Raw genomic sequence first — 23,804 nt, 5'->3', positions numbered from 1 at the left:
TTCCGTTTGCTCGGTTCCATCTCATACCTCTGCAGTTATGCTTGCTCAGGCAATGGAACGGGTATTATGCGAATCTATCTCCAAGATTGTTCTAGATCAGATGTCCAGAGATTCTCTTCCATGGTGGTTGTCTCAGGATCTTCTCTCTCAGGGAACTTGCTTTCGCAGACTTGCCTGGGTGATTATAACCACGGATGCCAGTTTTCTGGGCTGGGTTGCCCTCTGGGGTTCATTAAGGGCTCAGGGTCTATGGACTCGGGAGGAGTCTGTTCTTCCAATAAATGTTTTGGAGCTGAGAGCATTTTTCCATGCTCTTCTAGCCTGGCCTCAGCTAGCTTCAACCTGGTTTATCAGGTTTCAGTCGAACATAACGTCAGTGGCTTACATCAATCATTAGGGAGGAACTCTGAGTTCCTTGGCCATGACAGAGGTAGCCAAGATTATTCAGTGTGCGGAGATTCACAACTGTTGTCTGTCTGCTATCCATATTCCAGGGGTGGACAATTGGTAAGCGGATTTTCTGAGCAGACAGACTTTTCATCCGGGGGAGTGGGAACATCATCCAGAGGTATTTTCCAGCTTGATTCTCAGTTGGGGGCAGCCGGAGTTGTATCTCATGGCATTTCATCAGAATGCCAAGCTCCCGAGGTACGGGTCGAGGTCAAAGGATCCTCAGACTGTTCTGATAGATGCTCTGGCAGTTCCTTGGACTTTCAGTCTGGCATATGTGTTCCCTCCGTTTGCTCTTCTTGCTCGGGTCATTGCTCGGGTCAAACAAGAGGGGGCATCGGTGATTCTCATTGCTCCAGCGTGGCCTCGCAGAATCTGGTTTGCAGATCTGGTGGAGAGGTCTTCCTTTCCACCTTGGCGTCTTCCATTAAGGAAGGACCTGCTTCTGCAGGGTCCCTTCCTTCATACAAATCTCGTTTCTCTGAAGCTGACTGCTTGGAGATTGAACGCTTGATTCTTTCTAAGCATGGTTTTCAGATTCAGTCATTGAGACTATGATTCGGGCATGTAAGCCTGTGACTAGGAAGATTTATTATAAGATTTGGCGTGAATATTTGTATTGGTGTGAATCCAAAGGCTACTCGTGGAGTAGAGTTAGGATTCCTAGGATTTTGTCTTTTCTCCAGGAGGGTTTGGAGAAAGGTTTATCTGCTAGTACCCTGTCAAATTTCTGCTTTATCTATTTTATTGCACAAGAACCTGGCGGATGTGCCAGATGTTCATTCTTTTTGTCAGCCTTGGTTAGAATTTGGCCTGTGTTTTAGTCTACCACTCCACCTTGAAGTCTTAATTTGGTTCTTAGAGTCCTTCAACAGGCTCCATTTGAACCTATGCATTCTTTGGATATTAAGATGTTATCTTGGAAGCTTGTGTTTCTGATGGCTATTTCTTCGGCTCAAAGAGTTTCTGAGCTTTCAGCCTTAAAGTATGAATCGCCTTTTCTTATTTTTCACTATGATAAGGTAGTTCTGCGTACTTCCTTGGGTTTTCTTCCCAAGGTTGTTTCTGATAAGAATATTAATCAAGAGATTGTTGTTCCTTCTTTGTGTCCTAATCCTTCTCATAAGGAGCTTTTGTTGCACAATTTGGATGTGGTTCGTGCATTGAAATATTATTTGCAGGCGACTAAGGATTTTCGCCAGTTTTCTTCTTTATTTGTTGTCTTTTCTGGGAAGCGTAGGGGTAAGAAAGCTACGGCTACTTCTCTTTCTTGTTGGTTGAGGAGTGTTATTCGCTTGGCATATGAGACTGCTGGTTAGCAGCCTCCTGAGAGAATCACAGCCCATCCACAAGGGCTGTTTCATCTTCTTGGACTTTCAAAAATGGAGCTTCTTTAGGTCATCTTTGCATACTTTTTCTAAATTTTACAAATTTGATACTTTTGCTTCAGCAGAGGCTTCTTTTGGGAGGAAGGTTCTTCAAGCAGTGTGGTGCCTTCTGTTTAGGTTAACGGTCTTGTCCCTCCCTTATCATCCATGTCCTCTAGCTTGGGTATTGGTTCCCAACAGTAATTAAGATGATACGTGGACTCACCGTGTCATTAGAAAGAAAACATAATTTATTCTTACCTGATAAATTTTATTTATTTCTTAACAGGGTAAGTCCATGGCCCGCCCTGTTTTTCAGACATTTTTGCTTTTTTATAAACTTCTGGCACCTCTACACCTTAGATTACTACCTTTCTCCTTTCCCTTTGGTCGAATGACTGGGGATTGTGGGTAGGGGGAGTGGTATTTAACAGCTTTTGCTGTGGTGCTCTTTGCTTCCCCCTGCTGGTCAGGAGTAATATTCCCAATAGTAATTAGGATGATCCGTGGACTCACCATGTCAAGAAAGAAATACATTTATCAGGTAAGAATAAATAGTTTTTACCTCTCAATTTCCTCAGCTTACCAGAGTAAGTCCTATGTAAAAAGTTATACTTCAGCTGCTGTCCAGCAGCAGGTAAAAAAAAATTTTTTTTTTAAAAATGAAGAAATGAACAGCAGCCAATCGGCATCAGCAGTGCTGAGGTCATGAACTCTTTTACTGTAATCTCATGAGATTTGACTTAACTCTCATGAGATTTAATTGTAAACATCCTTAAAGTGAAGGTCAATTTTCATGTGAAAGAGCCCGTTTTTTAAAAAAACTTTTAAAAACAAGGGCACTTTCATTCATGAAAATTGACATTTGAGCCGTTTTTTAAAAAATATACTTACCTTTTCTTCTTGAAGCCATTCCAGTGCTTCACCAGCCCGTCGCAAGCGGGGTAATCATTGCCTGAGGCAATGCCGTGATTGGAGGAAGCGGGTTTCGTCATTGCTAGGTAAGTAAACCAGGAAGAAGCAGACGGGGCATCGTTTCAGAACGGCGATCCAGCGTTTCAGAAGATCAAGGTAAGTATTTTTAAAATACGGTGCTATGTCAATTTTCATGAATGAAAGTGCCCCTGTTTTTAATAGTTTTTTTAAAAACCGGGCACTTTCACATGAAAATTGATCTTCACTTTAAACTGAATAGGGAAATAATATGAGTGTGCATGAAGGTTGCTCCCTGGCCTGACCCGGGACAAACATACTGATTTGCTGCTTAAAGTCCTTTAAAATGGGATGTGAATACTTGGGACATTTTGATGTAAAATATCTTTCTTTTTTGCATAGAGATGTCCAAGTGATATTTTCTAGTCAACTTTTTACAGCTATGTTGCATTACTTTCAAGTGTTTCAACATTTGGGTATTATGGTCCTTTAAGGATGTATTGCATTTATGCATTTTTAATGTTAATAACATTCTATTTTTCTTTTTTTGTTTCCCAATAGGTTTGTGTATTAGACCTACGAAAATAGCGCTACTGGTTGGAAGCCATGGACCGACTATGAATGTGTACATAGCCAAAATGACTGTCCCTAACCCATGTACTGCTATAGTCCCACTTAACCATGGCCAGTCCACTACAGCCAAACTGAAAAGAAACCTATACATAGATATTTACATTTGATAATGAACCGCTGCAAAATATTGCACCTCAAAGAGGATAAAGATTTTAGATAACAGCTTGAATATTTGTGTGCTGGATTTCCAGGAGCAACAAATTTGAAACAAGAAGATTGTCTAACAGTAATGCACGGCGAACATAAATGTACCAATGTTGGAAGATGGTAGTCGATTAAAAATACGCCATGTATTTTTTATATTACAATCCTGAATTATGTTCTACAGGAATCCAGCCTGTTTTTTTGGGGAGGGGGGGGGGTTCCTGTTTCTTTTCAATCATTTGCCCTTGTAGAGATCACGGGCAATTTACTTGAGCAATAGTTTGATCTTGGTTTTGAAGCGTTATTTTCAGAGTGGGGGCAATTTATCTCACTATAATATATATATTTTTTTTTATAAATATATAATTTAGTTTCTGAACAGGTTTTCTGAGAAGACTACAACTTGGTACACAGAAAGATGTTGATTTATTGGCTGCAGCCCATGCAGTTTGTTACATAAAAAAGAAAAATATCAATTATAGGTAAACTGCTGTTTATTTTATGGTGACGTGGCTGAAATGCTTATTTGGGACATATTTCTGCCAAACGTGAAGGGCACAAAAAATAAAGATCAGACAGGGGACACTAACGTGTCTTTGTTTCCTTTAGACCATTTACACATGGTTTACTTGTGCACTATTGTGATAGGAGCAAAATATATTTCTTTTATTCTTAAGAGATTATAATCTCTCATTGTTTGGACTGGTTTTTGAAATGGATTCTAGGAATACTTGTATAATCCGTAAAGCTATATTATGGAGAAGCTCAACATTATAGAGACACTGAAAAGGTAACCAAATTCCAGTGTTAAAAGTATCTCTTATGTTAATCTCCTATAGCAAAAGAGTTCTTTATCCCATATATTCATTCACATAGAAGGCAGGCCGAATTCATAATCTTTACAGATTTAAATGGGGACTTCCTTCAGGTTTTCTGTTAAATCAATATTTTAGGCTTTTAACACATAGGCAGCACAAATTGGGTGTACAGTATGTTGAGTTTCATCTATTTTCTGCTTGTCATTTTTTTTTTTATATAATTTTAAAAGTTCTATGCTGCTATTCAGAATATTAACAATGTCAGTTTTTTCTTACATTTTATAATGCTTTTTTAACAAACAAAAAAATACTTTCTGCCCTTATTAAAAATGCTTATCCATGTTTGCTTCCTTTTTAGCAAATATCTGACATTTTAACAGTTGGGCTGTTTTTGACTAGGTTGTAGACTCAAAACTTGCAAAAAACAAAACAAATAAAACAGCATAGCCATTTTGTCCAGAACAAGCTTTTTCTTAAAAGGGCATCCCAGCCTAAATTGATCATCCATGCATTTCACTAACTGGGAGGCAGGGGAAAATGTTTATATCCTGTGGTTTTAATAACAACCAGAGGTGTGTTAGTGGCAACAATGTAACCATTACTTAAAGGGACATGACACCCACATTTTTTTCTTTTGATGATTTAGAAAGAGAATGCATTTTTAAACATCTTTCTAATTTACTTCTATTATCTAATTTGTGTTATTCTCTTGATATTCTTTGCTGGAAAGCATATCTAGATATGCTCAGTAGCTGCAGATTGGTTGCTGTACATAGAAGCCTCATGTGATTGGCTCACCCATGTGCATTGCTTTTTCTTCAAATAAGGATATCTAAAAAAAAATGAAGCAAAATCAATAATAGAAGTAAATTGTAATGTTATTTAAATTTGTATGTTCTATCTGAATCATGAAAGAAAGATTTTGGGTTTAGTGGCCCTTTAATATACTAAGTTTAAATAGATAGAAAAAATAGCCTCTTTCGTAGTTTAGTTTTTATGTTTTATTCAATGAAAGCTTCTATTTTAGATGAATATTCCAAAAAATAAAATATAACATAAAAGTTTTATTTTATTTTTGGGATGCTCATCTAAAATACAATCTTTAATTGTATAAAAATATCTAAACTGTGAAAGACTCTACTTTGTCTACATTTCAGTTTTGAATAAAAGCCTTTTTTACACTTCTATTGGCAATTTATTTTTCTTCTTTTTATCAAAATCTATCTGTTTTGTTCAGAGCTTTTACTGCGCTTGGGCATTTGAAGCGTATATAGCTAACCTGCATGTGCATTTTATAGAGCATATCTGCTCAGAACGTCGGTGGTGCCTTGTAACAAGTCCCGGTGACTTTGTTTGCAAGAACAGACAGTTTTTGCTTTCTCCATGTGCCCATTTTTACACAATGAAAGTTCCCAGCAAAACAATGATAGATTTTATTAGAAGCATTTTTGCTATTACAAGTGTAATGTTTCTGTTCAACAGTTAAATGTACTAATATGCATTTGAATTTTGGCTGGAGTGTCCCTTTACCTCCTCGTCCTGTAGAGACTAAATTTTGAATAGAGTACAATAATTTCAGAGACATGTGAAAATCGTATTCCACTATATATTTCTACATCGTCAAGATATTACAAATGCAAACCGCTTTTCTGGTCTAATAAAATGTTCTTTCTGTCACTTGCATTTTAGAAATTCCATGAAATTGGTGATATTCTCTGTTCTTTGTTTTGTGAAAGTCCTGTCCATACAATTAAACATGAATAGACATCTCTGAAGTGTTTTACACTTGGTGAAGTTGAGTGATTGCATTATAAAGCATAGCAAGGGGATACTACCTGTTTAATTCATTGTTTGAAATGCACTCTCTTAAAGCAGGTTTTGATATTTCTTATAATGAATTTCACCCAAAATTGCAGCTATGAATTAAATGTTTAGAATTCATTTAACTGTAGTGTACAACAAGACCAGCCTTATTAAAGGCATTCTGAACATTAGGTGTATTCCCAACAAACCCTGCCCTCCATTTTGCACGTCATCCTAAGAAGATTCTTACATTTCTCACCATGGTTCTGTGACGGCTTTAATATACATATGTATATATGTGTGTGTGTGTGTATGTATGACTGTGTATATGTGTGTGTGTGTGTGTGTGTGTGTGTGTATATATATATATATATATATATATATATATATATATTTCTGACTATTTTCTTCCCATTTGTAATGTTTAGAACAGTTTGTGTGTTTCATATATATACATATATATATATATATGTATGTATATATGTGGTATTATTTAGAGACGATTGACAATTAACCTTGAAAAACCATGTCTGTGGCTGATGTTAATGGGAAATTATCTGTGCAATAAAAAGGAAGGGGGAATATGCCCCCAGGAAAAGACCCAAATGTTTTGAAAAGGCTATTCTAAAACAGTGCTTAGACCAATGTCAGTAGTCCGTACTATACTACTGTATATCAAAATAAACTGTGTATATGTGTGTGTGTGTTAGATGTGCATTGGGCATTTGTTTATATATAAACGAATGCTAAATATTGCTCTGGGTCATGGCATTTTGGCTCCTTTCAAAGCCGTATTTATTTGTGTAATACTACAACACACAATGATCTGAATGCCGAATGCACATGTCTAATATATATGTATCAGAAATAAAAGAAATGACTTTTTAAAATCTATTTTTCTTTAACACAGTCTGCAATTTAGTTAAGTTTTATCCCAAAGTAAAGCTTGCCTTCAATCCCTTTAGATCTTTGGCTGTTTTAAGCAGAGAGTGTTTCCAACTGTTGAGATTTTAATTGAAAAACAGATGCATTTTTTGGCTATCTATGTCTTGTGATAGTGCTTTTAATTTGCCAACATTCTAAATCAGGACAATAATAGTTCAGACAGTTGTTATTAAATTTGAAGTTTGAGACTTCAACCTCCCTCTGTTTGTATGGGCACCACTGGATTTTACATTCTATTAAACACCAATATGAACTTTTGTTGGGACACTGCAATATTCTGATTCATTTAAACGTATGGTTGATTAAAACCAGTTGGTTGTTTTCAAAAATTGGAATTTTTGGGGTCTAATTTTTTTAGCCTATCAACTGCACTGGAGTCACTTGTCTGCATCATTTCTTCTGTTATACAATTAACTAACCAATGTTGTAATGAACCAGCCCATTGTAGTTTTTGTACATGTTAAATACTTTTATTGTTTGGTTTTCATGATGACTTGTCTAATGAACACATTTGGTGTTCTCTACTGTCCTGGACCATGTTAATTACACTTTATAATGTATTTTGCTTCCACATAATAATTTGCCCCAGTGCCCCTTTGTCCCTTTCTCCTTGTTTTCACACACTTTTTTCTGTTGCAGTTACCTTTTGCATTGTATTGCTCTGACAACTGTAATTTGAATCCGATCTGAAAGAGGTCCAGAATAAAATATATTTTGATATTATCTTGTATTTTTATTCTTTGCTTGATTCCATTTACATAAACATAACAGTTAAATATTCTATTATTTTGGGTTTCCCTGGATGATAATCACTAATGAGAACCCTCCTGCCAGAGAGAGTGGACAGAACTGACAACTCGCCCAATATATATTGAGCACTGTTACCCCAGACCTATCATACTCCTAGTTCTGTCAGAAGTTGGGACAGGAGTATGTTTCTCCTCCTGTGTTACCTCTGTGGGTCATTGAAGAAGGTTGCTGGGTCTCTGAGGCATGTGGCAGCTTTTCAAGCTTGTGTGCGTCTGTTGCTCCTTCAGGTAAGTGCTCCTGTGGGCACCACCATCTTGGGTAGTATGATGTTAAGTGAGGCCAAGTGTTAGGTGTGCATGCATTGCATTATGGGTATAAAAGGCACAGACAATGAGCTGAAGAACTCAACATTTGTTTACCTGTCTACATTATTGCCCCTGAGCCTTATATAGTCCTGTAGAACATCTCTCTGTCTGCAGCATCCCTATCTCAGAGTGATTATGAATCCTCTGCCTTCAGCCCATCTGCCTTTTCATTTCCATGTTTAAGTTAAGGCTGGACTTTTCTCTATGCTCATGTAAGTAGCAGTTAATGGGCTCTGTTTTTGTTATTCTCTCATGATTGTTAGTTTGCAGTCCATAGACCAAACCGAAGGCTAAGTCTTTGTGTCCCCTATGTAAAATTGATGTGTAGCTAGACAGCAATCTTTGCTTTGTATATATTAGTCATTTCAAAAGTGGCAGCTTTGCTCTCCCTTCTAAACCTATGTATACCAAAGCTTCAGTTAGTCCATTAAAGAAACACACTGGGTGTTGTGGAGGATGTTCCTTCTACTTCCTCTGATTGGTTTAAACCTACCCCTGATTTCACAGAAGAAATTCCTATGTCTGATGCCCTTTAATGGACATTAAAAGTACTCCTTTAGTCAAAAAAAAAAACAAATATATTTAAAGAAAGCACAAAATGAAACAGATTGTGTAAAGAAAAAACAGCAAGTAACTTGCTTTCTTGCAAAATGAGCACTTAGAATTTCTCATTGTAGTAACTGAAGTTAGGGATATAAGAGGAGACATTTTTGGAACTTTGTTGCATTCTGCCAGTTCTAAGAATTAACAAAACATACTATCATTCTGACATTATATGAATAATAAACCAGCCCAAGCTACCCTAGAAGATTTGACATCAAGCTAGATGAGCTTTCTTGTAGGGCTGTGACAGAAAGTAATGGGCACTGCAGAAATGAAGATGAAAAGGTAAAATCTTAAAAGGATGAATAATAGTGTCAGCCGTATAGAATCTGTCCAGGACTAGACCTAATTGCTAGAGTGAAAATATCACACACACTAGCACACTGAGAAAAACCAAAGCCGTGACCCACTCAGTAAGTAATAAGAGATTAATGCAGAATACACAGAACTAATTACTTACAGTAGATGCAGAAATACAGGTTAGCTCTGTACTTACAGGCAAAGCAGAGGACAGTTTATTTTAAGGCAAGCAAAGGGTAATCCAAGAAAGTGGTTAGGCAAAGCAGAGGTCAGTATCATTTTATGGCAGGCAGAGGGTAATCCAAGAGAGTGGTCATGCACAGCAGAGGTCAGTAATGCTGTATGGCAGGCAAAGGGTAAGAAGCACAAAGGCAAACAGGACAAAAAGCACGTACCCAGGATCGAGAATGAATCAAACAAACTGGCTCGGAAGATCCGTCCCCCCGAGGATTTAAAGACCCATCTGACATCAGAGTGGGTTGGCTGAGCGAGCGCGTGATGTTGCTAGGCAACATGATGCTATGGTGAAGAGCAGACTGATCCGGGAGCCGCAGCGACAGTGATGATCGGATCCATGACAAATGGACGCATGCATTCAGGACCTTTACAAAGGTGGAGTTCTTGTGAAAGTTCAGCACACTATAAATCTGTGCAAATCCAGATCGTAGTGTGTTGCATATTCTCCAGAAGAAATCTGTCTCTGAAAGGAGCCGAATGCCACAAGCGGCTGCCGCCTTCTGCATTTGGATCCTAAGGATCCGAATGCACACTTCTAATGAATAATGCATATTGTAATGATTTCTATTAAAAGGACATTCTTATCAAACTAAAAGGGACAGTTTACTCAAAAACTTAACTTTTATTTCTCCAACATAGGTGTGTCCGGTCCACGGCGTCATCCTTACTTGTGGGATATTCTCTTCCCCAACAGGAAATGGCAAAGAGCCCAGCAAAGCTGGTCACATGATCCCTCCTAGGCTCCGCCTTCCCCAGTCATTCTCTTTGCCGTTGTACAGGCAACATCTCCACGGAGATGGCTTAGAGTTTTTTGGTGTTTAAATGTAGTTTTTATTCTTCAATCAAGAGTTTGTTATTTTAAAATAGTGCTGGTATGTACTATTTACTCTGAAACAGGAAAGAGATGAAGATTTCTGTTTGTAAGAGGAAAATGATTTTAGCAACCGTTACTAAAATCGATGGCTGTTTCCACACAGGACTGTTGAGAGGAATTAACTTCAGTTGGGGGAAACAGTGAGCAGACTTTTGCTGCTTGAGGTATGACACATTTCTAACAAGACTCGGTAATGCTGGAAGCTGTCATTTTCCCTATGGGAACCGGTAAGCCATTTTCTTAGTTTAAGTAAAAGAATAAAGGGCTTCATTAGGGCTTAAAAAACTGGTAGACATTTTTCTGGGCTAAAACGATTACTTTACTAAGTATATTTGGCAGATTATTACTTTTAATAGTTGTTAAATCTTGGGGATTGTTTTAATAAAAACGGCAGGCACTGTATTGGACACCTTTTTCACTGGGGGCCTTTTCTAGTCATAGACAGAGCCTCATTTTCGCGCCTTTAATGCGCAGTTGTTTTTGGAAGGCATGGCATGCAGATGCATGTGTGAGGAGCTAAGAACCACTGAAAAAGCTTATAGAAGGCATCATTTGGTATCGTATTCCCCTCTGGGCTTGGTTGGGTCTCAGCAAAGCAGATACCTGGGACTGTATAGGGGTTAATTGTAAAAACGGCTCCGGTTCCGTTATTTTAAGGGTTAAAGCTTTCAAATTTGGTGTGCAATACTTTTAAGGCTTTAAGTTACTGTGGTGAAATTTTGGTGAAATTTGAACAATTCCTTCATACTTTTTCACATATTCAGTAATAAAGTGTGTTCAGTTTAAAATTTAAAGGGACAGTAACGGTTTTATTGTAAAACGTTTTTTGTGCTTTGTTGACAAGTTTAAGCCTGTTTAACATGTCTGAACCATCAGATAACGATGTTCTATATGTATGAAAGCCAATGTGTCTCCCCATTTAAATATATGTGATATATTTGTGTCATAATGTCCAAACAAAGTAGGGATAATAATGCCATAGATATGATATTGCCCAAGATGATTCCTCTAATGAGGGGAGTAAGCATGGTACTGCATCATCCCCTTCTGTGTCTACACCAGTTTTGCCCACACAAGAGGCCCCTAGTACATCTAGTGCGCCAATACTTATTACCATACAACAATTAATGGCTGTAATGGATAATTCTATTGCATGCATTTTTTTCCAAAATGCCTACTTATCAGAGAAAGCGTGATTGCTCTGTTTTAAACACTGAAGAGCATGAGGACGCTGATGATAATGGTTCTGACATACCCTCACACCTATCTGAAGGGGCCAGGAGGGAGGTTTTGTCTGAGGGAGAAATTTCAGATTCAGGGAAAATTTCTCAACAAGCAGAACCTGATATTGTAACTTTTAAATTTAAATTTCAACATCTCCACGCACTACTTAAGGAGGTATTATCTACTCTGGATGATTGTGACAATTTGGTCATTCCAGAGAAATTAGGTAAGATGGACAAGTTCCTAGAGGTTCCGGTGCCCCCCGATGTTTTTCCTATACCCAAGCGGGTGGCGGACATAGTAAATAAGGAGTGGGAAAGGCCCGGCATACCCTTTGTCCTCCCCCTATATTTAAGAAATTAGTTCCTATAGTCGACCCCAGAAAGGACTTATAGCATACAGTCCCCAAGGTCGAGGGGGCGGTTTCTACTCTAAACAAACGCACTTCTATTCCTATAGAAGATAGTTGTGCTTTCAAGATCCTATGGATTAAAGGTTAGAGGGTTTGCTTAAAAAGATGTTTGTTCAGCAAGGTTACCTTCTACAACCAATTTCATGCATTGTTCCTGTCACTACAGCTGCGTGTTTCTGGTTCGAAGAACTAGAAAAGTCGCTTAATAAAGAATCTTCATACGAGGAGGTTTTGGACAGAGTTCAAGCTCTTAAATTGGCTAACTCTTTTTTTATTTTAGATGCCGCTTTGTAATTAGCTAGATTAGCGGCGAATAATTCAGGGTTTGCTATCGTGGCGCGCAGAGCGCTTTTGCTTAACATCCCTTTCAAGGGTAAAACACTGTTTGGCCCTGACTTGAAAGAGATTATTTCAGGCATCACTGGGGGAAAGGGCCACGCCCTTCCTCTGGATAGGTCTTTTAAGGCTAAAAAGAAGCCAAATTTTCGTCCCTTTCGCAGAAACGGACCAGCCTCAAATTCTACACCCTCTAAGCAAGAGGGTAATACTTCTCAAACCAAGCCAGCCTGGAGGCCGATGCAAGGCTGGAACAAGGGTAAGCAGGCCAAGTCACCTGCCACTGCTACCAAAACAGCATGAAGTGTTGGCCCCCGATCTGGGAAGGATCTGGTGGGGGGCAGACTTTCTCTCTTTGCTCAGGCTGGGGCAAGAGATGTTCAGGATCCTTGGGCGCTAGAAATAGTTTCTCAAGGTTATCTCCTGGAATTCAGGGAACTACTCCCAAGGGGAAGGTTCCACGGGTCTCAATTATCTTCGAACAGGCATTCTTACACTGTGTAGAAGACCTGTTAAGCATGGGAGTGATTCATCCTGTTCCATTAGGAGAACAAGGGATGGGTTTTTACTCCAACCTGTTCATAATTCCCAAAAAAGAGGGAACATTCAGACCTATTTTAGATCTCAAGATTCTAAACAAGTTTCTAAGGGTTTCATCATTCAAAATGGAAACCATTCGAACGATCCTTCCTACCATCCAGGAAGGTCAATTCATGACCACGGTGGACTTAAAGGATGCGTACCTACGTATTCCTATCCACAAGGAACATTTTCGGTTTCTAAGGTTCGCCTTTCTGGACAAGCATTACCTGTGGCACTTCCATTCGGATTAGCCACTGCTCCAAGGATTTTCACAAGGGTACTAGGGTCCCTTCTAGCGGTGCTAAGACCAAGGGGCATTGCAGTAGTACCTTACTTGGACGACATCCTGATTCAAGTGTCGTCTCTGTCAAAAGCAAGGGCTCATACGGACATTGTCCTAGCCTTTCTCAGATCTCACAGGTGGAAAGTGAACATAGAAAAAAGTTCTCTGTCCCCGTCAACAAGAGTTCCCTTCTTGGGAACAATAATAGTTTCCTTAGAAATGAAGGTTTTTCTGACAGAGGCCAGAAAATCAAAACTTCTAAGCTCTTGTCAGGTACTTCATTCTGTTCTTCTTCCTTCCATAGCGCAGTCCATGGAAGTAATAGGGTTGATGGTTGCGGCAATGGACATAGTTCCTTTTGCACAAATTCATCTAAGACCATTGCACCTGGGCATGCTCAGACTGTGGAATGGGGATTATACAGACTTGTCTCCGACGATACAAGTAGATCAAATAACCAGAGATTCACTCCGTTGGTGGCTGACCCTGGACAACCTGTCACAGGGAATGAGCTTCCGCAGACCAGAATAGGTCATTGTCACGACCGACGCCAGTCTGGTGGGCTGGGGCGCGGTCTGGGAACCCCTGAAAACTCAGGGTCTATGGTTTCGGGAAGACTCTCTTCTCCCCATAAACATAATGGAACTGAGAGCGATATTCAATGCTCTCAAGGCTTGGCCTCGACTAGCAAAGGCCAAATTCATAAGGTTTCAATCAGTCATCATGACGACTGTTACATATATCAACCATCAGGGGGTAACAAGGAGTTCCCTGGCGATGGAGGAGCATCCGGGGGAGTGGGAACTCCATCTGGAAATCTTTGCCCAAATAACTCAATTATGGGGCATTCCAGACTTGGTTCTGATGGCCTCTCGTCAGAACTTCATGGTCCCTTGTTACGGGTCCAAATCCAGGGATCCCAAGGCGACTCTATTGGATACAATAGTAGCACCTTGGATCTTCAACCTAGCTTATGTATTCCCACCGTTTCCTCTCATTCCCAGGCTGGTAGCCAGGATCAATCTGGAGAGGGCTTCGGTGACCTTGATAGTTCCTGTGTGGCCACGCAGGACTTGGTATGCAGACCTGGTGAATGTGTCATCGGCTCCACCATGGAAGCTACCTTTGAGACAGGACCTTCTTATTCAGGGTCCATTCGAACATCCGAATCTGGTTTTCCTCCAACTGACTGCTTGGAGTTTGAACGCTTGATTTTATCAAAGCGTGGGTTTTCAGATTCTGTAATAGATACTCTTATTCAGGCTAGAAAGCCTGTAACTAGAAAAATTTACCATAATATATGGAAAAAATATATCTGTTGGTGTGAATCTAAAGGATTCCCATGGAACAAGATAAAAATTCCTAAGATTCTTTCCTTTCTACAAGAAGGTTTGGAGAAAGGATTTTCTGCGAGTTCTCTGAAGGGACAGATCTCTGCTTTATCTGTTTTACTTCACAAAAGGCTGGCAGCTGTGCCAGACGTTTAAGCGTTTGTTCAGGCTCTGGTTAGAATCAAGCCTGTTTACAGACCTTTGACTCTTCCCTGGAGTCTTAATCTAGTTCTTTCAGTTCTTCAAGGGGTTCCGTTTGAACCCTTACATTCCATAGATATTAAGTTATTATCTTGGAAAGTTTTGTTTTAGGTTGCAATTTCTTCTGCTAGAAGAGTTTCTGAGTTATCTGCTCTGCAGTGTTCTCCGCCCTATCTGGTCCATGCAGATAAGGTGGTTTTTACGTACTGAGCCTGGTTTTCTTCCGAAGGTTGTTTCCAACAAAAATATTAACCAGGAGATAGTTGTACCTTCTTTGTGTCCGAATCCAGTTTCATAGAAGGAACGTTTGTTACACAATTTGGACGTTGTCCGTGCTCTAAAATTCTATTTAGATGCTACAAAGGATTTCAGACAAACATCTTCCTTGTTTGTTGTTTATTCTGGTAAAAGGAGAGGTCAAAAAGCAACTTCTACCTCTCTATCTTTTTGGCTTAAAAGCATCATCAGATTGGCTTATGAGACTGCCGGACGGCAGCCTCCTGAAAGAATCACAGCTCATTCCACTAGGGCCGTGGCTTCCACATGGGCCTTTAAGAACGAGGCTTCTGTTGATCAGATATGTAAGGCAGCGACTTGGTCTTCACTGCACACTTTTACCAAATTTTACAAATTTGATACTTTTGCTTCTTCTGAGGCTATTTTTGGGAGAAAGGTTTTGCAAACCGTGGTGCCTTCCATCTAGGTGACCTGATTTGCTCCCTCCCATCATCCGTGTCCTAAAGCTTTGGTATTGGTTCCCACAAGTAAGGATGACGCCGTGGACCGGACACACCTATGTTGGAGAAAACAGATTTTTTGTTTACCTTATAAATTACTTTCTCCACCGGTGTGTCCGGTCCACGGCCCGCCCTGGTTTTTTAATCAGGTCTGATGATTTATTTTCTTTAACTACAGTCACCACGATATCATATGATTTCTCCTATGCAAATATTCCTCCTTTACGTCGGTCGAATGACTGGGGAAGGCGGAGCCTAGGAGGGATCATGTGACCAGCTTTGCTGGGCTCTTTGCCATTTCCTGTTGGGGAAGAGAATATCCCACAAGTAAGGATGACGCCGTGGACCGGACACACCGTTGGAGAAAGTAATTTATCAGGTAAACATAAATTCTGTTTTTGTTCCCAATTATTTTTTCCTGCTGTAGTGTGTTTAATTGTTTACAAATAGCTCCTTAGCCTTTATTTTGGTATATGAAATAGCTGATTTAGCCTGTAATATCCCTAACTATACTAAAAGTTTGTATACCTAGGTGTAGGCTATTGAGTAACTATGTAAACACAGCCATCTGAAGAGATTACACTCACGGTGGGGGGGGGGGGGGATGGGGGAATAACCAAAACTCTAAAATGTTCATTTTCAATTGTTCTTTCTAAGTATTTTAAGTAAGAAAGGGAAGCATTTTAGTGATAAGATAACAAGATCTGATCTCACTGCAGACTTAGTCTATTTTGATGGGCTGTGCTTTCAAAGAACAAATCCAGCTATTTCTTTTGCAAAAATAAGCATTAATGGACAATATCTGATTCATTTTATACACTGCAACGGATATAACATGTCATCAATTTACTTTTATCAAATTTGATTTGTTCTCTTAGTATTCTTAATTGAAAGCTACACCCCTTGGTAGGCTCATATGCTTAATTATTTCATAAGGTGGTGAGAGTCCATGAATCATTATGCCTGAGATTCACTTCATGGCCACTAGGAGGAAGCTAAGTTACCCCAAACTGTCAAGAGCACTCATCCTTCCCATTTAACCCCTATGTTAGTTTAAATTTTGCCTCCCAGGGCGTTGGTGAAGAATTGAGGTGCCTTTCAGATTTCATTTGAGAGGAGTTCTCAGACTGAGTTGAGGCTTGAATTTCCACAGATTACTGCTAAAGAGAGACAGAGGGGAGACTGAAGTATGGGGTAATAGCACAATTACTCTGTGTGGGAGCTAGTCACAGGCCTTCCACGGGTGTTGCAGGGACAGGTCTCTAGCCTTCTGTTGGTTCTCCAGTATATTCCTGACTTAAATCCTCTGCTGTAATGTGCTCAGCACTGGATGGGCTATCAAGTATAAACAGTTATTTCTAAGGCTGGTAAGCTCAGTAGAGTGGATGTCAGGTAAGACTGTTAAAGCATTTGCACTCACATAGCCCACAGACTATTAACAGGTACATATGTAATGTCACATCATAGCCAGGGGACATTTTTATGTTAGACATTGCCACATTTACTAGACTTTAGCATTCATGCTGTCTAGATGTTTTATGGGGATATATAGGGTCTTTTTTCTGAGAGTTTACACACTGTCATTTTCTTTCTTTTTTTTGGGCCGCACAACTATTTGCTAAGAGGTGGAAAGTCACCTCTCAGCAAAATATCTATTCCAAGCATGTCCAAAGCACTCCAGTTAATCTTTTAGCACTTTATTGTGACAATAAAAAACAGCAACGTTTCGGGGTTACAACCCCTTAGTCATGCTTAAGACATTATACATTTTCACAAGACTTTTAAATCCTATTTTTGGGCTGTAGGGCCTGTGGCTGTACACATAATCCCTCTTGTGGATATTATATGTAATTACATGATTACTTCCATGTTACAATGATTCTCGCACAATGATACATTTCATATATACATATTATTCATTTAATATTTCTGCATCACCTTATTCTCATATGTTTATAATATTTTCTCAACGAAATTGATGAATAATTAAGACATTTAGCAAATTATTAGTAAAAGGCCTATCTGACAATTGCAGAAAAAAAATCTAATACCTTTTTTTTTTAAAGAAACAGGTGAGATCATAATCTTTATTAAGGCTCATTGGGACTGTGAATCCACCACATTTCTTTTTGCCTTCAGTAATTTTTCCCTGTCCATACCATTTCGGTTAGTTATACCATGGAGCATGGACATTTTTATTAAGGATACCACAAAAGTTTTCACAGGTGTAATACCCATTAATGGTGTATTTCTTTCGACTATGTGGGTGATAAAAATGTGCTCCTCTTATAATAGAGGAAGCAGGAAAGATGGAGCGGATAACATTTATTTCTTGGTTAGAGAAGTGGTGCACGGAACAATGATTTGGTGTTATTGGCCATTATAGCTCTGTTTGGCAAGATACTAGCTTATTTAGGATAGATGGCTTGCATTTGGATGTTAAAGGAACATCTGGGAGAGGAGTTACAATGCTTTATTAGAAATCATTTAAACTAATAAAGGGGGGAGGTAGCATTAATATATCCACTTGCCCCCACAGCATGCCAAAACTGTTAGTCCAAGTAAAAATTCTAGAAATTCTAGTAGAAAATGCTCAGTTTAGGAAATAAATTACCTGAATTCATTTCAATAATGACTAGGGACAACTTGGATTTAGTAGCTATAACAGAAACATGGTACAATTATTTGCGTGACTGGTACAAAGTCATACCTGGATGCAGGTTATTTAAAAAGACAGGGGTAGGAAAGAAAGGTGGAGGAGTTGCTCTGTATGTAAATGAAAATATAAAGGTTACTGAAATTGTAGGAACAAATGAGGTGGAAAGTATTTGGGTGACTTTGGAAATTGGAGATAAAAATGTGTTTAGAATAGGGGTTGTATATAGGCCTCCATTGCAGGATGAAAAACTGCACAATCTGTTATTAGAAGAAATAGCCAGAATCACCATGAAGGGTAAGGTTATAATAATGGGGACTTTAATTTGCCAGATATAGACTGGAAGATTCCTTTTGCTAGATTAGCTAGAAGCAGGTGTATTCTTGAATCTCTGCAAGGGGAATCACTTGCGCAATTAGTTAAGGAACCAACTTGTATGGAAGCTATATCAGATTTAATATTTGCAATCATTGATAGTTTCAGATGTGTCTGTAGGTGAGAACTTAGGATCCAGTGATCATCAATCTGTTAGGTTTAGTATTCATGTGCAGAAACTGTCCACTCAGGCTAAAACAAAAGTTTTAAACTTTAGGAAGGCAGATTTTTCATTAATCGGTAAATAGCTAAAAACTAATTGAAAGGAAATACTCTTATTACAGGAGTTCAAGAACAGTGGGAATTTGTGATGGGTGCCATTTAAAATGCAACTGCACACTGTATTAGACATGTCTGTAAAAGAAAGTTGAAACCAATTGGTTTTCCAAAGAAGTAGCACATGCTGCAAAGACAAAAAAAGATAGCTTATAAAAATTAGTCATACAATCAGATGATATGAAAATATGGAGACTCCAACAAAAAAAAGACTAAGCAGTTAATAAGTAAGGTTAAAGCTCATGCAGAAGAGAAGATAGCACAGTTAGTAAAACATGGGGACAAAACATTCTTTAGATATAGCAGTGAAAGAAGTAAAAAATAAGGTAGGAATAGTAAAATTGAAATCAGTTGGTGGTAGAATAGTAGAAGATAAGCAAATTGCAGACTGTCTCAATTATTACTTCTGTTCTGTTTTCACACAAAAAAAAAAAATAGAAACAAGCTTAACACTAAAATTTTTACAGAGGATGAGGTTTTGTTAGCATTATCAAAAATAAATGTTAAAGGCAGTGGGTCCTGATAATATTCATCCAAGGGTTTTTAAAAGAACTTCGATCAGTGCTAACTGTCCCATTAACTGATCTGTTTAATCAGTCACTATTAACAGGAGCTGTTCCAAATGATTGGAGAACAGCAAATGTAATACCTCTTCATAAAAAGGGCAGTAGGGAAGTATCTGGTAACTACAGACCAGTTAGTTTAACTTCAGTAGTAGGGAAATTAATGGAAAGCCTCTTAAAAGAAAGAATTATGACTTGCATAAAGACAATTTAGAGAACCAAAATCAGCATGGTTTTACTTCAGGGAGATTATGTCAGACTAATCTAATTAACTTATTTGATTATGTAACAAAAGTATTAGACAAGGGTGGAGCAGTTGATGTAGCATATCTAGATTTCAGCAAAGCATTTGACACCGTCCCACACAGCAAACTAATTCACAAACTGTATCTCCTTGGTCTAGACTAAAAAAATGTGAACTGGGTGGAATGATGGCTTAAGGACAGAAAACAGTCACTTAGTAAATGGAGATCATTCAGCAGAGGGGGCTGTTACTAGTGGTGTTCCTCAGGGGTCAGGTCTGGGGCCTGTTTTGTTTAACATATTTATCTGTGATATCAGCAAAGGGCTACAGGGGAAAGTATGTCTGTTTGCATATGATACCAACATTTGTAACAGTGCATGTTCCAGGGGTGGTAGACATAATGAGAAGTGATATACAATTGGAGGATTGGACAAATGACTGGTATCTAAAGTTTACCACAGCAAAGTGTAAAATAATGCATTTAGGGAAGAAAAATAAAATTGTTAATTACAGACTCAATGACACTTTACTGACTGTTACAAATGAGGAACAGGACTTGGGAATTATTATTTCAGATGATTTAAAATACTAAACAATGTAATAATGCAGCGAGTAAAGACAGAAGAATGCTTGAATGTATTGGTAGAGGTATTTGCAGCAGAAATAGTAAGGTTCTTATGCCACTTTATAGATCATTAGTTAGGCCTCATCTTGAGTATTGTGTGAAGTTCTGGAGGCCATGTCTTCAGAAGGATATTAACAAACTTGAATCTGTGCAAAGGAGGGCTACCAAAATGGTACATGATCTTAAAAAAAAAAAAACTTACCAGGATAGGCTCAATGACCTAAATATGTATAGCTTAGAGGAGAGAAGGTAAAGAGGTGATATGATAGCAACTTTCAAGTACGTTAAAGGGCTTAGTAAAACTGAGGCTGTGGGTATTTTACATCAAATGGAAAATTCAAGAGCAAAGGGTCGTAATCTCAAGCTGAAGGGTAGTAGATTCAGGAGTAATTTGAGGAAGCACTTCTTTACAGAAAGAGTGATTGATTTATGGAATAAACTTCCTCTAGAGGTAGTAACGTCAGACACTGTGGGGGACTTTAAAAATGCCTGGGACGGGGGGGCGGAGCTAGCCTGTGCCCAAGATGGTCGCAGGTGCTTAGAGCTCCGAAGTGTGGTCAGCAATATCACCCTACCAGTACCACAGATATGTGAACCGGGAGCTACAAATGCCCACACCTGATCTCCAAGGGTATGTGACACATCAGGCGACCATCACAAAAGCTCCGGTGCGACGTTCGGCCGGACATAGCAAACCGCGGACCCACACGGCTCCCTTGAGGCCTACCAAGGATTTCAACTTAGGCGCACGGCCATATCACCTGGGCCATAGGAAGCATACAGAGCACTTCCTCTCTCCTCACTATACCGCGGTCAGCGGTGGATTGCATATGTGGGACCGGTGACTGAATCGCTACACGGAGCACGCCTGAGGGGTAAGAGGGGATCTGAACCTTATCATCGTGCAACACATATAACACATTGGGCCCTTTCTGCCCCGGGGCTGCGCTACCGTCAAGCACACTTGGTCTGAATAGGAGGGCTCCCTTTGAGCAGCAGTATTAATGGCCCAGACTACCACGCAAGGCTAAAGCAGAGCAGAAATAGATGCAGGACGCCTCCATGAGGGGAACTAACAAGGTACCTGTTTTTTAGGCATGTGCCTCATAAAGGAGCGGGTATTTGGACATTTTCCTATATAAGCCCTATAATTGAACTTGCCATTTGTATCGAGGGGTGCATGACTTGATACAGGGGATCCCCCCTAATTTTTCCCCACATTGTCATTGCAGTAAACTTTGAACAAGGGACATCTTCTTAGGCCTATTATTTCATCTAAAAGAGTACCCAGAGCTGACAAGGCGGGAAAGGGTAGCACCTCTACGGCCCCCAACCCAAAACTCTAATCCAGAGGAGAGCCCAGAGACAATGTTAACTAAAGCGGACTTGCAAACTCTGCCCTCCAAAGAGGACTTTAATAAGTTTATTGCGCAAGTTAGTTTGATGATAAAATCCAGTCTATCAGAGGTTAAGAGGGAAATAAGTGAAATAGGCTCCAGGACAGCACAAATTGAAGAAGATGCGGAACATACTGACAGAATCCTTGACCTCCAGTCCCGCCAAATTTCCCATCACTCCACTATCATAAACCAACTACAGGACCAAGTCGAAGACCTGGATAATAGGGGGCGGCGCCATAATATCAGAATCAGGGGGATCTCGGAAAATATCAAGACCCCGGAGCTCCTACCATATCTACAAACTTTATTCAACAAACTGATGGACAATGAAGAAGCGTTGAACTATCCCCTGGATAGATATCACAGAGCTCTGAGACCCCCCTGAAAGACACTGCCCCCCCGAGAGACATTGTCATCAAGTTTACCAGTTTCAGGGACAAGGAGAACATACTCACGGCAGCCCGGAAAAAATCTCCCATCACACACAACGGATGTGCCCTTCAATTCTAAGCAGATCTCAGTCAAATGACCATAAGCAAAAGGCGGGAAGCTAGATACCTCACTTTGCACCTAAGAGATCTTGGCATCCCTTATAGATGGGTATTCCCCTTTAATCTAAAAGTAATTAGAGACAATTTGACTGCTGTATATAGAACTCCTGAGGATCTGGAGGATTTCTGCTCACTCTTAAAGATCTCACAGCCCAGGCCTCCTGATCTGAAGGAGGCTCCAAGGGACCAGCGCACACCAAACCCACAGAGACAGGAGTGGACGCAAGTCCCCCACAGAAAGAAGCAGAGACCCGCGGCTAAGAATTTTGCAGATCAGGAGGAAACCACCTGAACTATGGAACTACCTTTAAGCAGATCACCTCACTATATGAGGCTTTCTGGCAATGTGCGACCCCTTCTCCCCCCCCTGTGGGCTTGGATAAGGGGCACACAAGAACTTGTGTTGGTTAATCCATTTCACTATAGGCCATGGAAAATTGTAATGTATAAGTATCGTTTTTTCTTCCTTTTAGTTTCTTGTTCTCTTATACCTTGCACTCCCTTATGGATCGCTATTAAGGCCAATAGTATGTTAGACTGTCTTGCATTGGATAGCAGCCCTAGAATGTTAAACTCCAGGACTTATTGTTCTGCTGCCGACCTGCTACCACAAGTAGTAGCAGTCACTTATACCCCCTTCCCTTAGTTAAGTAGTTAGAGGCGAATAATGCTTCATGTTTGTGTTCAAGTTTTTGTGTTAATTTTTGTATATTCTGTTTTATTAACATGTGCTCTTTACCATTACAGAACCGTCCTCTCCACCCTACTTTTATCGAAACCTCTTACCTCTCCCCATTACTCGAGGCCTGGCAGGGGCTGTAGATGCTACACATCAGTTCACTCCCAGGTAAGAGTCCACCACACTGCACTGCAAACACATTTAATTGCTACCCTCATATGGAGTCTCCCTGGGCAGATTACCAACTATCCTCCCCACCCTACTAGTAGACTGGTATGGCTCCGCTATTGAACTAGAGGTCCCCTCACGTGGGACAACACCATATTAAACTAGTATCTCAGAACGCGAAGGGGCTAAATTCACCCGCAAAGCGATCAGTTGCTCTCATGTTTTAAAAAAATCTAAGGCTGACCTGGTCTTCGTCCAGGAGACCAACTTCCCTAGAGATAATTCCCCAAAATACTATCCCACCGCATACTTTGCATCACATACAGACAAACGGGGGGGGGGGGAATCCTGTTTCATAGGTCACTGCCGTTTCAGCTTACAACTATGGAAACGGATCCAGGGGGAAGATGGCTTATGCTTATCAACCTCCTTTGTAGTCGACCAGTTACGTTGGTCAACGTCTATGCCCCAAATTTGAAGCAAGCACAATTTTTTTTAAAAGTTACAACTAAAATCCTTCAAGTTCAGAAAGGTGCCTTAAATTTAGCTGGTGACTTAAATGTAGCACTTGAGCCGGGTATTGACTGCTCCCTTGGTCGAGGCAGTATCCCCATTAAGACCCTACAGGACCTTAGAGCGCTTGCACATAAGCTCGTTCTGATTGATGTGTGGAGGGCCAAGCACCCGGGCCAGCGGAACTACACCTTTTTTTCCAACCCGCATCAATGCTACTCACGCATAGACTATGTATTCGTAGATCAAGTCAACTATTGCTTAGTGCAGGAGGCGGATATTGAGCCAACGAGTTGGTCCGATCATGCCGCAGTGTCGGCCACTCTGGGCTGGTCTGAACGACCGTTAACCCCTTACACATGGCGGCTCGATGAATCCCTGTTAAAACACCCAATCTTCTCTAAAAGCGTAGCGGAGATGATAAAA

General features: G+C 39.9%; 1 protein-coding gene across 1 annotated transcript in view; it reads left to right on the top strand.

Moving 5' to 3' along the window:
- Nucleotides 1-7,816, top strand: part of TBL1XR1 (TBL1X/Y related 1) — a 465,261-nt gene extending 457,445 nt beyond the window's left edge. The window contains exon 15 of the mRNA XM_053710155.1: nt 3,312-7,816. Within this exon, the coding sequence (XP_053566130.1) occupies nt 3,312-3,338 (27 nt within the window). The 3' untranslated portion in view covers nt 3,339-7,816. The remainder of the gene's footprint in view (nt 1-3,311) is intronic.
- Nucleotides 7,817-23,804: the final 15,988 nt, after the last annotated feature.

Source organism: Bombina bombina, chromosome 4 (genome assembly GCF_027579735.1).
Source record: "Bombina bombina isolate aBomBom1 chromosome 4, aBomBom1.pri, whole genome shotgun sequence".
Lineage (NCBI taxonomy): Eukaryota > Metazoa > Chordata > Amphibia > Anura > Bombinatoridae > Bombina > Bombina bombina.
Note: the sequence above shows the minus strand (reverse complement) of the source record. Positions and strands in the feature narration are given on the sequence as shown.